Source organism: Capricornis sumatraensis, chromosome 17, assembly GCF_032405125.1.
Source record: "Capricornis sumatraensis isolate serow.1 chromosome 17, serow.2, whole genome shotgun sequence".
Lineage (NCBI taxonomy): Eukaryota > Metazoa > Chordata > Mammalia > Artiodactyla > Bovidae > Capricornis > Capricornis sumatraensis.
Genome location: NC_091085.1, coordinates 11,716,499 through 11,732,590, shown reverse-complemented (window position 1 = coordinate 11,732,590; position 16,092 = coordinate 11,716,499). Strand labels below are relative to the sequence as shown.

The following is a 16,092-nucleotide window of genomic DNA, read 5'->3' as shown; positions in this document are numbered from 1 at the left end:
GTTTTCTCTATTTTTTTTAATGTATTATTTGTGTGAAAAGTACTATCAACCTATTACAATACATCCAATGTTATTTCAGTACGATATGGCCGATTGTATTAGTTGGGTAGCTCGGCTAACTTTGTTGGATATACGAATGCGCTCTTGGAATGGAACCTGTTCGTATGTAGGGGACTTACTGTATATCAGGTTAAATAAGTGCATAATTAAAATGAATTTTCCCTGTTTCTTTTTTCTTTTTGATGTGGCTACTAGCAGACTTTAAGTTACATGCGAAGCTTATGTTATATTCCTATCAGAATAGCACTGACAGAAAGAGGGAAAATAAGGGGTCTAAAACAGAACCTTTGAAAATGTAGTGTTTTTCAGAGTTTAAGTTTTTAAGTTAACATGTAATGTATGCAAATAGATTTTTCAAATAAGTCTACAGAGGAGAGAATAAAATGAAAAAGCGTTTTTCCTGCCACCGTTAATACCACTTTGTATCACATAGACACTATGTGATTTCTTAGTTTCTCTTCCAGGAATGTATATGCATGTAAACACGTATTTAATCCAGGTGGGGTACTGTTCTGTACCTTGCCTTTTTCAGTATCTGAAGGTTTTCGTTAAAGCACAGAGAGCTCTGCTTCCGCTGACGTTTCCCAGCCTGGGGCCCGCGAGGACGGTGGTTCTTGCCTCCCTGTCACCTCCCAGGTCCTTTCCCAGCGCTCCCTTACCTCGGATGCGCCTTCTCCTCCCTTGTCTGTGTGACCTGTATCACCGGGGTATTGTTCCACGTGGCTTCGGAGACGGCCTTGAATTCTCCCAAACCTACCAAAGTTAACCCTTGACACCAGGCACGTGCAAAAGGGCACAGTAGACACAGCAGCTGAGGTGTCGTTGAGGGCAGGCGCTGTTTCTCACTCTACCACATGGCACGCACTGGGCGCTGGTCAGCGTTTGTGGAATTACAAATAAATGGGCAAATGAATAAAGCCCGTCTTTATAAGCACTCTAGGAAACAAAGTATTAAAGGGAAGATTTAAGACAGGCATCTTACAACAAACAGGCATTGATACACACACTATACTCAGAAAAGTAAGGTCTTAAATGCGTATGGTATATGTTTTATAGAAATCGAATGCTTTTATCCCATTTAAATATACTACAAAGACTGGAACCATTTTAATCATCATGAATTACCCTGCAATAATGCTAGTCTTTTCAAGTTAATATATTGAGTGAATATTTGTTGAGTACTTGTTAAGCACCAGGAAGTGTGCTTGGCTCTGAGTACACAGTGCTGGATGAAACAGACATGATTCCCACCTGTGTGGAGCTCTAGTTCAATGGCAGATGCCTGGCCATTTAGATATCAATTATGATATTTAATAAAGACAGTGACTGCTTCCTTTTAAAGACTGCTTAATATGTGCTGTACTCTACACTAAATAATTTATTTTACTATATACATACTCCAGAAGTAGCAGTGGAAGTGATTAAGGTCACTTTTTGACATTTATGATATTTAAGAATCTAAAACGTAAGGAAAAAGATAATGTGTGCTATGGCAAATGCTATAGCAAAATGGACACAGAGCGAGTGACAAGCGTGAGACGGTCTTCCCACTCCTAATCCAGTGGTCCCTTGCTCCACCAAACTGCCTCCTTACAGAGGAATTGTGACTCCGGTTAAAGGGATTCTAGAACATTTTTGGTGCTGATTCCTTAAAAAAATGCTTGCATGTAAATATCAGCAGCAGATAAAGGATGTGGGAAAGACCATTTTCAGGACAGATAACTGTGGCCCGTGAGTAGCCACACACCTGTTTGAATAGCCAGGTCAGCGTCTGCTGACACCCTCATCCGTCTTCATGCTCTGCCGCGCTTTCACCTTCATTTCTGCACTTGTTTCCGACAGACGAAAATCGGATCAGGAAAGTTGATGGGGCCCAAAGGAGTGTCTGTGGACCGCAACGGGCACATCATCGTGGTGGATAACAAAGCGTGCTGCGTCTTCATCTTCCAGCCGAATGGGAAAATAGTCACCAGGTTTGGTAGCCGAGGCAATGGGGACAGGCAGTTTGCAGGTACACTCGATGGTAATATGTAAACCCCCTTTTTTATGCTTCTTCTGCTCACAGTTGCATGATGTTGGAGCATGTTGAAGACGCCTCATCCCCAGTGTGTTTGCCGGCTTTGGGAAAGACACTGGGGATGGAATCTAAGCAAAAGCATAGTTAGATGCTTCTCAGTGACTTTACCCGCAGTAAGTGCTACTGCAGCTCATGTGTGGCTTTTACTGGTGGCAACTCAGAAGTCTAATCTTCAGATATTAACATTGAATAAAATCGTTTTTAAATGAAAATGTTTGAGGAACCTTGGAAAGCCTCCTGTTTCCACCTCACTGTTGCTTTATTTAAAAGTTTCTGAATGAGAATAGTTTTCACCTAAGTGATTATATGAGACCAGGAGTATAGAATATTTGCTCAACACAGGGAAGGCAGTTTCTTTTAGTTTTCGCTTTGGTGTGCCAGTTTGCAGTCACAGGCTTATTTCATTTTTTTTTTTACATCTGCAAGAAGAGGCTGAAAACAGTTGATTACTTTCTTTTGAGGAGGATGCTTTCGGCGTTTCACATTAATTTGCATAATCTTTCTTTATGCTTTGTCTCCAGTTCTGCCAAATTCTGAATGTCGCCCAAAATTATTGTGGGTTTCTGAGCTACTTGAAAAAAAATTATTGCACGCTGGATATTTTTCCCTCGGTGCTCCCAAGAGTTACCATGTCTCTCTTCGGTGGGAGCTGAGGGCCCTGTGTGACTGTCGGGGAAGCTGGCAGAGGTGACTTTCAGATGGTGGTGTGGAGAAGGAATTCTGATGCTTACTGCTCATTCCACTCCATGAGGACTGCTGGAACAGTCAGCTTGATTTGGAAGAAAGCAGAGTAGACAGCCACAAGTGTAGAATGCTATTGAATCTGTGTTATCTGAAGCCAGAGGTCTGGCTGAATGACCTTTTAAGAACCGAGTCTGTAGTTCTTTGTTTTTTCTTAAATAACTAAGTTAATATATGAAGTTCTGTGACTACTGTGTTGTTGTAATCATTTCCGTTGTTATGGTTATCACATGTTTTTTTCTTATTTTTATTTCAGGTCCCCATTTCGCAGCTGTAAATAGCAATAATGAGATTATTGTTACAGATTTCCATAATCATTCTGTCAAGGTACCATAAACACATCAATTGTTGTTAACTTTTAACTGCTTTAATGCAGGAATCAGTCTGGGAGAAAACATGAGACTTGCGTATACACACAGGACCTAGGGGATGTAACCTAAAAGAGCAGATCTTTGCTTCTCCTAAAAGATGCAGGTTTTAATTTGGACACACAGACTTTGCAGAGTCAGAAAAGTGAACAAAACATTGTGGCAATAAGTTTCTTCATTTGAAACTGGTGTAAATGGAGATGACTTGACAATTAATTTGGAAAAGCAATTGCTTGAACTTAGGCAGAACTTTCTGAAGCTTAATGTTTTGTGGCTATTTGATAAATTAAAACAGATGACTTTTTTCAGTTTTCTGCATCTAGGACCTTACAAACAAAAGTAGATATTGGAACTCTGCTGCCACAACAGATTTGGGGAGGGAACAGCCCTGGCATCCGTTCATAGAGTGTCCTTCATACATCCTTTCACACACTTGGTGCTCCCTACCCCTCCCCCAAACACTGTAGTGCATCTTTCTTACTAGGTAGAGTGGGGAGAAAGATTTGACCTCTGTTATGAGCAAATCAGGAGAAAATAGAGTGGTTCAAAACCAGAGTCTCACTCACTCACAGGAACGAGAAAACGCTCGCTAGCATTCTAGACCAAGCCTCTCCGAGTGTAATATGTGGTCCACTTAAAGGCCGTGTCAGGTGGCCTGGGCAGTGCCCTGGCAGACACTTTTCCTCTCCGAGTTCTGTATCTGTTTTTAGGGTTGCCTTCTGTTTACATCAAGTGATACAGGTTTGCACTGATGCTAGGAGTAATATTAAGTTCTCCTTGTAAGTAAGCTCCCTTCAGTGTTTTAAAGTCAGGCATTGCAGATGTGAGGGAGGGTAAGAAGACAGCATGGGGGAGGCCAGTGAGTAAAGTTTGCGCTTAGAGACGACCATTGAGCACTCAAAGCTAAACATCAGTCTGCCAGCGTGGATGACTGGAAGAGCTAAATAGGGATAGGATTCTAACCCAAAGGAACGCTCTTCAGTGCTGCTTTTCCCCAGCTCTTCCTGGAAGAAGGTGTCTTGAAGCTGGGTAGATAAATGGAAAGGCCTCGTGCTTTGGAGATGGGCGCCAAGTCCCCGTGCAGAGCGGGGAGCACGTGGTGCTGGGGCAGGCTGAGGGGAAGGATGCCCACCGTTGCTGCTTCCTTAAAAGGCCGCTTCCTGCCATGGGTCTCTCCGGAGTGGCTGCCTGAGTGGCAGGGCCCCGTCCGTCCCCTGCTCCACATACACACACACCGCCCAGGCTTGGTAAGAGGAAGAGGACGGTGGGAAGGTCTCTTGAGAATGAGGGATGCACACAGCAAAGTGGCAGCAGAGCCTCCGCCTGCGGCCGTTCTCCCAGGGGGCTGTCACAGTCCTGTGGACGAGCATAACTCGAAAAGGACATCATGGGCCATCACGACACCCCCTACCCTCCACTCTCTTTATAGAGCGGCCCTTCATTTAACCGTTGCGCACGTAACAGGAAGGAAACCCATGTAGGTCTCAGTGGTGCCAGGGCCAGTGAGGCCAGGCCTAGGTGCCACCACCCCCTGCAGAAGATGTGACGGTGACCAGGCTGCCCTTTTCCACTGAGCACAGCTGGGGCTCAGAGCCTCTCCTTTCCCTTTGCTCGAGGCAACTGTGTGAGCCAGCTGGCCTCGGTGAGTGGGAGGATTCCTATTTACCAGTCCTGCCTAACACTGTAGGAGGAAGGAAAACATATGTAATAGCCAAAATGCAAGGCAGAGAGCCACAAATGCCTTTCTTAAGAATGGGTACGTGTAGGGACTGCCCTGGGGGTCCAGTGGCTAAGACGCCGCTTCCAGCGCAGGGGGCACGAGTTCAATCCCCGGTCAGGACTGAACAGCCAAAAAATACAGAAAGAATAGGTGCACACAAAGTTCTCTAAATATCCAGAAAAAGGAAGATTTCCATAATTAAGACTGTCAGGGAAGACTTCCAAGTGGAGGTGGTGTTGAGGTGAACAGAATTTTGAAATCAGAAAAGGACTATCATCAAAATCATAAAAATTTACAGTAAAAATTTATCAAAAAAGAAAACTATAAAAATGATTTCAGCTCATACTTCTGCCTGTTAGTATGCTTTCATCTGAATAAGTTACAAATAATTAAATGACATTTTAGGTGGGAAAAATAGAAAATATGAGAAATTGAAAGTCATTAAAATCGTGAAAACATTTCAGGTTTTCAGTACTGTAGAGGCAGTTTAGTTACTTAAACTCAATTTTTCTCTCATTTAGAAGGAAAAAACACAGTCATTTTGATTTTTCTCTTCTCTTCGACAATTGTCATGTAGCTTTTATGGAATAGTTGGGCTTTTTTTCTTTATATAACATGAGCAGTTAAGAAGAATTCTTGATTCGAGTCACTTCTCTGTTGGTAAACATAAAAACCTGAACAATAGATCAGGGGTAACAAGTGGGCTAATTGGTTCTTTAGCTACCTTCACTATATACATTTTCCTCATTGCAAAACAAGATTAAATTAGCCTTCTTCATAATTTCAGAATGGAGCAGAAGCATGTAAGCTGTTCTAATTATGTCAAGGAAAACATACTGACTTAGAGAGATAAGCAAACAAAATAATTATTTGTATAGCTTTTTTTTTTTTTTTAATTTTGTATTGGAGTATAGGACCCAATGGTAAAGAATCCCCCTGCCCAGCCAAAGACACAGGTTTGATCCCTGGGTCAAGAAGATCCCCTGAAAAAGGAAATCCCACTCCAATAATCTTGCCTGGGAAATCCCACGGACAGAGGAGCCTGGTGGGCTATATAGTCCATGGGGTCACAAAGAGTCGGACATGACTTAGCGGCTAAACCACAACAGCATTGTGATTTACGGTACTGTATGAGCATCAGGTGTACAGCAAGGTTATTCGGTTATACATATACAGACATCTTTTACACATACACATCTTCTCTTTTTCAGATTCTTTTCCCATTTAGTTTATTACAGAATATTGAGTAGCATTCCCCATGCTACGTTAGATCCTTGTTGATTATCGATTTTGTATATAGTAGTATGTACATGTTAATCCCAAAATTATGTGAAGGAGATAAAAAGAATCAGAAAAGACTTTAAAGACACGACATCTTAGTAAAAGTTGACTCTTGTCTCTGTCCTTTCAAAGAACCAAAGAGGTAGCTTATTTACTTGGCAAGCATGTAACTAATTCAGAAAGCGGTCACGACGTTTTTATTTTACCTTAAAGAAAATTTAGGCTTTAGAGTTGGAAGTGTCTCCCTTCCCCATCATAAGAAACTAAAAGAAATAGCATCATTTTACTCTTTCATGATCACAGAGATGGCAGTAAGAGAAGCTCTAAAAGGCTCTGAAAGCACCTTCAGATGAGACGTGTGCTCAGGCTTGGTGGCCTCTCTCAGGTCCTCGTTTCAGAAACCTCACTCTTATGGGTGCCTTGCATACGACACTGTCTGACTGGTCAGTGAGCGTTTCTGCCTGTGTCACGTGACAATGAAGGCATAAGAGAATATCCTGAACGTGTTTCAAAACCAGATCTTCCAGATAAAGTTATGCTTGCTAGTCTTATCACTAAACACACATGAAAATGCTAATTCTCTCAATGTTAGTAATCTGAGTAATCTACAATTGGTACATATGCTGTAACACTATTAATAAGAATATTTCAGTTCAGTTCAGTCGCTCAGTCGTGTCTGACTCTTTGCGACCCCATGAATCGCAGCACGCCAGGCCTCCCTGTCCATCACCAACGCCCGGAGTTCACTCAGACTACGTCCATTGAGTCAGTGATGCCATCCAACCATCTCATCCTCTGTCGTCCCCTTCTCCTCCTGCCCCCAATCCCTTGCAGCATCAGAGTCTTTTCCAGTGAATCAACTTTTCACATGAGGTGGCCAAAGTACTGGACTTTCAGCTTTAGCATCATTCCTTCCAAAGAAATCCCAGGGCTGATCTCCTTCAGAATGGACTGGTTGGATCTCCTTGCAGTCCAAGGGACTCTCAAGAGTCTTCTCCAACACCACAGTTCAAAAGCATCAATTCTTCGGCGCTCAGCCTTCTTCACAGTCCAACTCTCACATCCATACATGACCACTGGAAAAACCAAGAATATTTAATTAACCACAATAGTCCAGTGCTTGGCCGTATCAGATATTAGAGACTGAGAATTCTGCAGTTTTGTTTAGCTCCCTCTTCCATCATCCTCCTTCTCTCATGGGCTGTATTCATCAAAGCTTATGGCTATCTATTCTAATTAAACTATTCTGAGAAAATCTATTTTAAAAAGCCATTTTCTTATTCCTCAGTTGCTGCCATCACACACACACACACACACACACACACACGCACGCACACACACGCACGCACGCACATACTCACTTGGATTTTTAAAGCTTATGGCTATCTATTCTAATTAAACTATTCTGAGAAAATCTATTTTAAAAAGCCATTTTCTTATTCCTCAGTTGCTGCCATCACACACACACACACACACACACGCACGCACATACTCACTTGGATTTTCCTTGCTATAAATGTGTGGTCCAGCCACATTTCTTCTTATGTTGACGTAGTAAAATGGTAGTGAATTCTGAATATCTGACGTAACAAAAAGCTCTTACTTTCTGATTCAACTTTGAGCAATTGTCCATCCTGTTAGAAATACAATTCCTATTCTTGAAATTAGATATTTATTTAAATGCAAAAAGAATAATGTGTTTGGAAATTACATCTCTACTTACTCATACTACCTTATATTTTTGATAATTTATAACAAAAGTATTTTTCACATAGTAATACAACCAAATATAGGCTAGAAAAAGAAGTGGTTTAACAAATAGTAAATCAGATTTAGATAGTAAATTTGGGAACCACAAGTGATATGCGGGGTCTAGTTTGTAAACTGCTCCTTTTTGAAGAATGTCTTAAATAACCTGCTCAGATATTTTTTAAAAACCAGAATGTTTGCTTAACTATTTTAGTTTAAAATAATTTAAAAATATCCCATACAGGTGTTTAATCAGGAAGGTGAATTCATGTTGAAGTTTGGCTCAAATGGAGAAGGAAACGGGCAGTTTAATGCTCCCACAGGCGTAGCGGTGGATTCAAATGGAAACATCATTGTAGCCGACTGGGGGAACAGCAGGATCCAGGTAGATGGATTTGTTTGTTTAGAGTGATCGCTGTTTGTTGAAAGTGAAGTCCCCCAAACTGGAATGTTTTCCCTTTGTTCATTGGTTAGGTAATTAGGCTGTAAATAATCTAACCAGAAGTGCCAAACTAAGGAAGGTGGAATAGAAACAAGTCAACCCAGGGTGCTCTGGGCAAAGCAGGGAGCATCCCAAGTCGCTCTGAGAACAGCAGTGTTCGGCAGTTGAATCTGATGATGGATGTCCTCTTCTCAGGAAAGGGGTCAAGACTTTAAATGTAACACTGTATACTTTAATTTCTCCAGGGTATTTATCTTGCTTAATTATCCCAGTGGACACCTGCTTTTGAAAAAGGTGTTCTGTATCTGATGGGAAGCCAGAAGCAGACAGGGGGCTGCAGTCAGGAGGCAGGCTGTATAGGGCCACAGATGATCAGCTGTTTGCACTGTGGCCCTCATCACACCTGCCTTTTGAAACACCCTATAACCCAAAGAGAACGGCCAGAAGAAAGCAGTCTGGGCCTGGGAAGGAAAAGAGTTCTTTTTATTTCGTCATAGCAGAAGCTTACTGACCAAGAAAGACCACTTTCTGTCCAAATGTACGTGTCGAACCATTGACTTGGTATAACTTACTCTTTTCCGAAAATGAAAAAAAAATCTCCATTTTCTTGATGCACGTTGACTCAGGACATTCTTCTGTGGTCTAGTTGCCAATTTTTCCCTCTTGTGCTTGGGAATAAAAGAAGATAGTGAGGCTGGAAGGGGAGAAGTGAAAGCTCAGAGTGAGACAGAAGGGTGGTTTGTTCTTCAGGCCCCATCCAGAGCCATTCCCCTCACATGGGACCTCTGTGAGCGTGTAAGCAAGGTCCTCTGGCTGGGGGTGCGTGCCTTGTCCGTGCCCCTGGGGCACAGAGAGTGAGCGGGGAGCAGGCACGGTGAGTGGAGAGAGGGGCTGTGGGTGAGTGCGGCCTAAACAAGCCTGGGGGCTGCACCCGTGCTTCCAGGTGAGAAACGCCAGCATCAGAGGTTTCCTAACCCCGGCTTCTTCCTGTTACTCTTAACTTCTGTCACACTCTGACTTTATGTTTACAGGTTTTTGATGGAAGTGGGTCGTTTCTATCCTACATTAACACGTCTGCTGATCCACTCTATGGCCCCCAGGGCCTGGCCCTAACTTCAGACGGCCACGTGGTGGTTGCAGACTCTGGAAACCACTGTTTCAAGGTCTACCGGTACTTACAGTAACAGTGGGCGACTGGACACCCCCTTACAAAGATCTTACACCGTAAACTGGAATGGATTTCCTGACGCAGGACCAGATGATACTAGACTTTTCTTGCTAGAAGGAATCATCGGTGAACTTTCCAAGGTTATTTCTGAATGTAACAATTTCCTTAAAAACTGCATATCTGATTTCCATAATCCATGTTTAGAGTTAAAAAAAAAAGAAATCTCTTCTACTGAATCTATAAAAACTGCAAAGTTTTACACCTGTGAACTATGGCACATAGGACAGGGATTTATGTGGTTTAATTTTGCAAATCAAACAAGCATTAAAAAAACAACTAGAATATTTAAAGGCATTTGTTAATCCTGTGAGTGATAGCTTTTGTGCAGAGCTTCCAAAAACAAGATGAAAACAAAATCTGTTATAGTTATATGCTTTATTTAACCTTGGTCACAAGACCCAGGGGATCTTCTAACCTCACTTTTACAGTAGATATTACTCTTGTGACATTTTTTGTTTATCAGTAACGACATATGACATTACTTTGGGAAAAAACGAAAGCTGTCTTACAAAATCCTCCCAGCTGGGATTAGCAAGCCTCTTGAGTTTAGCACTTAAAAAATCAATGCAAATCTCCCACCCTTTCTGAGTTTGATCAAAGATCTTCATGTGTTCTTTTCACCTCTCTCCTGCTCACCTTGTATCTAAAAACAAAGTTCATTTTCAGTTCAATTTCAGGGAAGCCTGAAATTCCTGATACTTTGAAAGGCATTTTACAACAGTAATGTTACCTTTTGGTAAACCAACGGGCCCCGTTAACTCCAGGTTAATTCACTGGAATGTAATCAAGGAAAAGTCAGTCACATTTTCTGTGCCGTGTTCTCACACGTGTCTCTCCTCTTTCACGAATGCGAAAGCTTTACCTCTTGCAAAATGTCAGCACATGTAGTAGGACACCAGTATCCTAGGACAGAGAGCCATAAGCAGCCCTTTGGAGGACGGATGGTGTCAACCAAAGGCATGTGATTGATTGATCAGTGGTTTCCCCTTAGAAAGCAAGTGTTACCAAAGTCGTGTTATCGCGAGAGCATTACAGGTAAGGGCATGTTATGGTTATTTATCATTGTCTAATGACTAGTAGAGGCATTAAAGGACTATGTATACATGATTAGGGTAAGGTAGAATGTATCATATATATATATTTAGCTGAACCTTTGGTGTATTGAAATAGGCAGCACTCTGAAAGACAGAAGCAGCTTCAGCACATTCCTCAAAACTGCACCGTTTAAAGCCGTCCTCATAGAGCAAGCCCTAAAGCAGATGTCATTTTTGCCATTTTCCAGGAATGCTGGTATCGGCTGACTGCTAGTCAGAAAATGGCCTTCTGTGCTTTCAAAAGCAAAACGAAAAACAGGTCGAAAGAAACAAAGTTGAACTTGATTTACATTTAAGTATAAATGCATTTTGAGAAATGGTAAGAATAATTTAGTCAAATCTGATTCTGTAAAATAAGATGTGGTGTATTTCCACTGTTTGATTTTCTACTTAGTTCTACCAAATAGATGTCGTGTTTGGCATTTTCAATAATGACTTCGGGACCTTTTTCACTAAAAGCACCTTAAAACTGTACTATAAAAAAACATTTCCCACATGTATAACTATGTGAATGTGATGTTTCTTTTTTCCTAAAGTCAGTGGTGAAATGAGTCTTTGAATTTAAACACTGATGTTTAATGAGCATTTCCTGGGTGCCAGAGGCTATTCAAGGCACTGGGGAGAAAGTAATGGATAAAACTAACAAAGCCCCCTGCCCCTTTGGAGCTTACACTCTAGGGTGGGAATGTCATTTTACCATTAACTAACCTTCTGCATAAAAGATAAGCTAGACTCGATAATTCCTGAAATGTTTAAAAGGAAAGGTTTTAAACTGGTTAAATTAATTTCAGTTTATTTTCACCAGTGAAAATAGCTTCCTCTGTAGACTCTGTCATAGGCCATGGATCTTAAGGCTCGTTTACTTAAAGGGGTTTTTTGCACATTCAAATTATACTTGTGAATTTAGAAATTAACCAGCCATCATAACGTATTAGACTGGGTATCTTAATAGAAGGAACACAAAGCTGATTTTTTTACATGTCAATATTGGAACGAAACTGGAATAAAAGAAGAGATACTTTGATTCAGACCTGTCCCACTACCTGTTCCTAACACACGCTACGGGCACTCCAGGAAACACTATATTTCCCCAAAATAAATACAGTCACATATGCTAAAGTATAGATGACGTTTCAAATTTGGATGCATATGTGCATTTACTGTATTTCTTGGTAAGCATATTTTAGGGGGAAAAGTGCTGCTGATAGGATGAACAGACAAGATTTAAATGGAGTTTTGTCACATTCTAAGTGGTTTCTAGTAAACTGAGAAGGATATTAAAATAAGTGACTTTTTGTTTCTGTTCTACCATTATTGTTTGATTTCTGTTTGTCACGTGTACAGAACCTGTCATACATTCATGATAAGTAGCACTGAAAAACTACACATTCAAATTTCCCCTGGGCACTTACGGCAAAATGTTGCCAGTTAGAATGTAATGGTCGGTGACGACGCATTCCCTCCCCAGTTACAGATATTAGTGACTGTATCTCCAATACAGACCTCCCCTGCTGGACATGGGGAGGTGGGTGGAGTCACTTGACCACTTAGAAACAAATGAATAAAAAGCCTTTATGACGCTTAGCCATTAAAAAAAAAAAAAATGGTTCTTAGTATCTTGACCAAACTTTAGTCTCCGGTAACTAAAGTCCCCAGGTTACCTTCTTTTAATTTACTCTTTGACTAGATTTGAGGCAAATAAATACTAACAGGTCCATGCAACTAGAATACACTTGCTTCTACTACTAAATATACAGGGTATGTACTAAGGGAGTTAACTGGAATAGCAGTATGCTAGCAAGTGTCTATGGATCCTTAACACTAAAGGGGTCACATAAATGCTTTGGTAATACCTAAGTTAATTGGAGGAAATAGCAAATAAACATCAGGTAATCTGCAGATTACTTCAGATGGAAAAAATCTTTATGTACATTTGAACTGTACGGTATCCTCCTTATTCACCAGCTTCTGAAAAAGGGAGGAATATTTTTAGTTTAATAATTTAAAAGTAAGACATTTCCAGGTAAGATAAAATTGAAGGTATTTGCTGCAAACATTGTTTAATTTTGCTTAAAATTGAAAGTCGTGATATTGTTGCATTCTGTAAATGTTACAGGGTTTTAAACTTACAATTATTTTAATATTTTTGATAACTAGGAATCTAGCATTGCCATAAAGGAAACTAAGTGCCCATTAAAGATTTGTTTGGTATAAATAAATAATTTTTTGTTTTAAGTGACAGTAAGCTACAAATCATGATGTTAATCTTAAACTTTCTGAAGATGAATTGTGTGGCAGTGATTGTATAGTCTGTTTGTGGAGAATGTATGGAAGCTATTAATATTCTAAGATAGATGAATAAATTGGCTATGTTGTTCCAATGAATGTACAGCACTTCCAGTAACTTTTGAAAGCAACACAGCCTTAAAATGTTTTTGCTTTATGACATGGGAATGTTCAGTCATCAAAAGAGTATATTCTTAGAATTTTTTATATCATTTTCAGTTCTATAGCCTTTCAATCCTATGTATGAGTATGAGGGATTTTTGTTTCCTTTTTTTTTTCTTTTAAAATTTTGTACATTCCATCTTTATAGGTCTGTTTCATATATTTTGTGCATAGAACACTAAATCTTGTGCTCTTTGACATTGGTACTGATATATTCTCATCGATTGTTCTTTTATGAATCAAAATGCTGACTGCCTATTTAAAGAAGAGAATAAACGCTGTGCATCAAAGTGTCTGTATGTTCGTAGCTACGTATGTACTGCAGTATTTTGGATGCTTTAGTCTACAATAAATCTTTAAATTAATTCTGTCTTGAAACATAGGAGAAACAAGATTCATGTGTATATCTTTACCATGCACAAAATCTCAAATCATTATAATAAAGCTTGTTTTCTCCATTTCTAGGCTGAACGTTCATTTATTTAACCTGTTGTTCTCTCTCTCAGTGAAGGAAAGTGAAGGAACTTTCTAGAACACATGGAAGATAACAGTACCTTAATCAAACTGTTCATACTAGTGAGAAAAGGTTTAGTGAATGGGACGGTTTTCTTAGGTTCTCCTTCTGATAGTCTGTTGTCGGTATCCAGAAATGCAGCAGATTTCTGTATGTTAGTTTTGTGTCCTGCGGCTTTACTGAATTAAGTTGTTAGCGCTGGTACTTTTGTGGTGACGTCTTGAAGATGGTCTGTGTTCTGACATCATGTGGCCTGCAAACAGTGATGCTTTTAATGACCTCTTTCCAGTTTGGATTCCTTTTATTCCTTTTTCTGGTCTGACTGCTGTGGCTACCCAATACTATGTTGAATAAAAGTGATCAGAGCAGTCATCCTTGGTTTTTTTCCTGATCTTTGAGGAAACGCTTTCAGCTTTCCATTGTTGAGCATATTAAGTATAATGTTAGCTGTGGGCTTACCACATGTAGTCTTTTACATGTTGAGGTATAGCCCCTCTAGACCCATTTTGTTGAGAGTTTTTATTATAAATTGATGTTGATTTTTGTCAAAAGCTGTCTGCACCTGTTGAGATCATTATATAATTTCTGTTCTTGATTTGTGGATGTTGAACCATCCTTGCAGCCTTGGGATAAATCCCACTTGATCACGGTGTATGGCGCTTTCAATGTATGATTAAATTCAGCTGGCTAATACTTTGTTGAGGATTTTTGCACCTGTGTTCCTCAGTAATGCATACACGTTAAGTTGCTTTAGTCGTGTCCGACTCATCGTGACCCTGTGGACTGTAGCCCACCAGGCTCCTCTGTCCATGGAATTTTCCAGGCAGGAATACTGGAGTGGGTAGTGGGATTGACCTATAATTTTCTTCTTTTGTGAAATCTTTGTCTGGTTTTGGTTTCAGGATGCTGCTGGCCTTATAGTATGAGTTCAGAAAGCTTTTCTTCCTCTGCAATATTTTGGAATAATTTCCGAACATTCTCTTAATGTGTGGTAGAATTCACCTGTAAAGCCATCTGGTCCTAGACTTTTGGTTGTTGGGAGGTTTGGGGGTTTTTTGGGTTTTGTTTTTTAACTGATTCATTTTGGTAATGGTAATTGGTCTGTGAGGGAGCTTGGTCCTGGGGTCTGGCTGCAGGACACACGGGTCCCAGAGCTGGTGTAATGTAACTGGTAGGTGGGGCCAGTTCTTGCCACAACTGACTGTGGGGTCTAGGGTGTTCCAGAGTTTGTGTTGGCTTGCTGGTGGGCAAGACGGCCCCCCTCCCCCAGGCCCAGGTCTGGTGCTGACATGTGGGCTGGGGCCTGTCATGGCAGGCCGCAGGGCTGGTGTTCCCCCTGTGGTGGGTGAGGCTGGTCTGAGGCTGGAGCAGCTTACTAGCGGGTGGACCCAGGGCCCAGCAGACTGTGGGACTGGCACCTGCCTGCTGGTGGGCAGAGCTTGGTCCTAGGATTCTCTGGCTGCAGGGCCCTGCGGGTTCCAGGTCTAATGTCCGTGTCCTGGTATGCGATGCTGGGTCTTCAGCCTTCTGGTGGGCAAGGCCATGTCCAGGGATGGCTGTGGGCTCAGGGATTCTTAAGGCTGCCTCTCTGCTATTGGATGGGGCTGTGTCCCTGCCCAGTTAGTCGCTTCACCTGACGTGCCCCAGCACTGATGCCTCCAGGCTGGTCAGTGGTTGCAGAGTGGGTCTTAAGGATAACAGGCTGAAGAAGGACTCCAGAATGGTGCTTGCCGGCTCCAGTGTCTTTGTGGTAGACTGAGTTTCCCAAAAGGCTGCCGCCAGTGTCTGTGAGTCCAGAGTGAGCTCCAGCTGCCTCCTGCGTCTCTAAAGAGACTCTCCAAGATTAGCAGGTGGGTCTAACCTTCTTCTGTGGGTCCTGAAGCATGTGAGAGTTTATGTGTACCCTTTAAGAGTGGAATCTCTATTTCCCTCAGTCTTCTGGGTCTCCCAAAAGTAAGCCCTATTGGCCTTCAAGGCCAAATACTGAGGGGTTATCTCCCCGACGCAGGACCCCTGGGCTGGGAAGCTCAAGCTAGGGGTCAGACCTTCGAGAGAACCTCTGCAACCATAATTCTCTTGTGTGTAGGTCACCCAGCCAGGGGTAGGAGTCTTGACTGAATTGCAGCTCTGTGCCTCCTACCTGCCTCACAGTTCCCTCTGAGTTCCTTCTGTATTTCTTTGGTTGTAGAGGATCTTTTCTGGTGGGTTTCGGTCTTTTCAGCAATAGTGCTTAGTGCTTACAGAGTTATGATTTTGGTGCGCCCTTGAGAGGAGGTAAACCCGAGGTCTTTCTGCCCCACCTTGGGAATTCCATCCCATCTGACCTGTGGTGCCCCACAAGGCCTGAGAATAGGTAAGCTCTCAGTCTTG

At 41.6% G+C, this 16,092-nt stretch overlaps 1 protein-coding gene across 4 annotated transcripts in view; it reads left to right on the top strand.

Moving 5' to 3' along the window:
- Window positions 1-9,631, top strand: part of TRIM2 (tripartite motif containing 2) — a 55,387-nt gene extending 45,756 nt beyond the window's left edge. For 3 of the 4 annotated variants that reach the window (XM_068989656.1, XM_068989655.1, XM_068989654.1), the window contains 4 exons: window positions 1,903-2,071; window positions 3,135-3,205; window positions 8,241-8,381; window positions 9,470-9,631. In XM_068989656.1, coding sequence (XP_068845757.1) covers window positions 1,903-2,071; window positions 3,135-3,205; window positions 8,241-8,381; window positions 9,470-9,622 — 534 coding nt within the window. In that variant the 3' untranslated portion in view covers window positions 9,623-9,631. Of the gene's footprint in view, window positions 1-1,902; window positions 2,084-3,134; window positions 3,206-8,240; window positions 8,382-9,469 lie in introns of all 4 variants that reach the window. The other variant, XM_068989653.1, reaches the window with a different exon arrangement.
- Window positions 9,632-16,092: the final 6,461 nt, after the last annotated feature.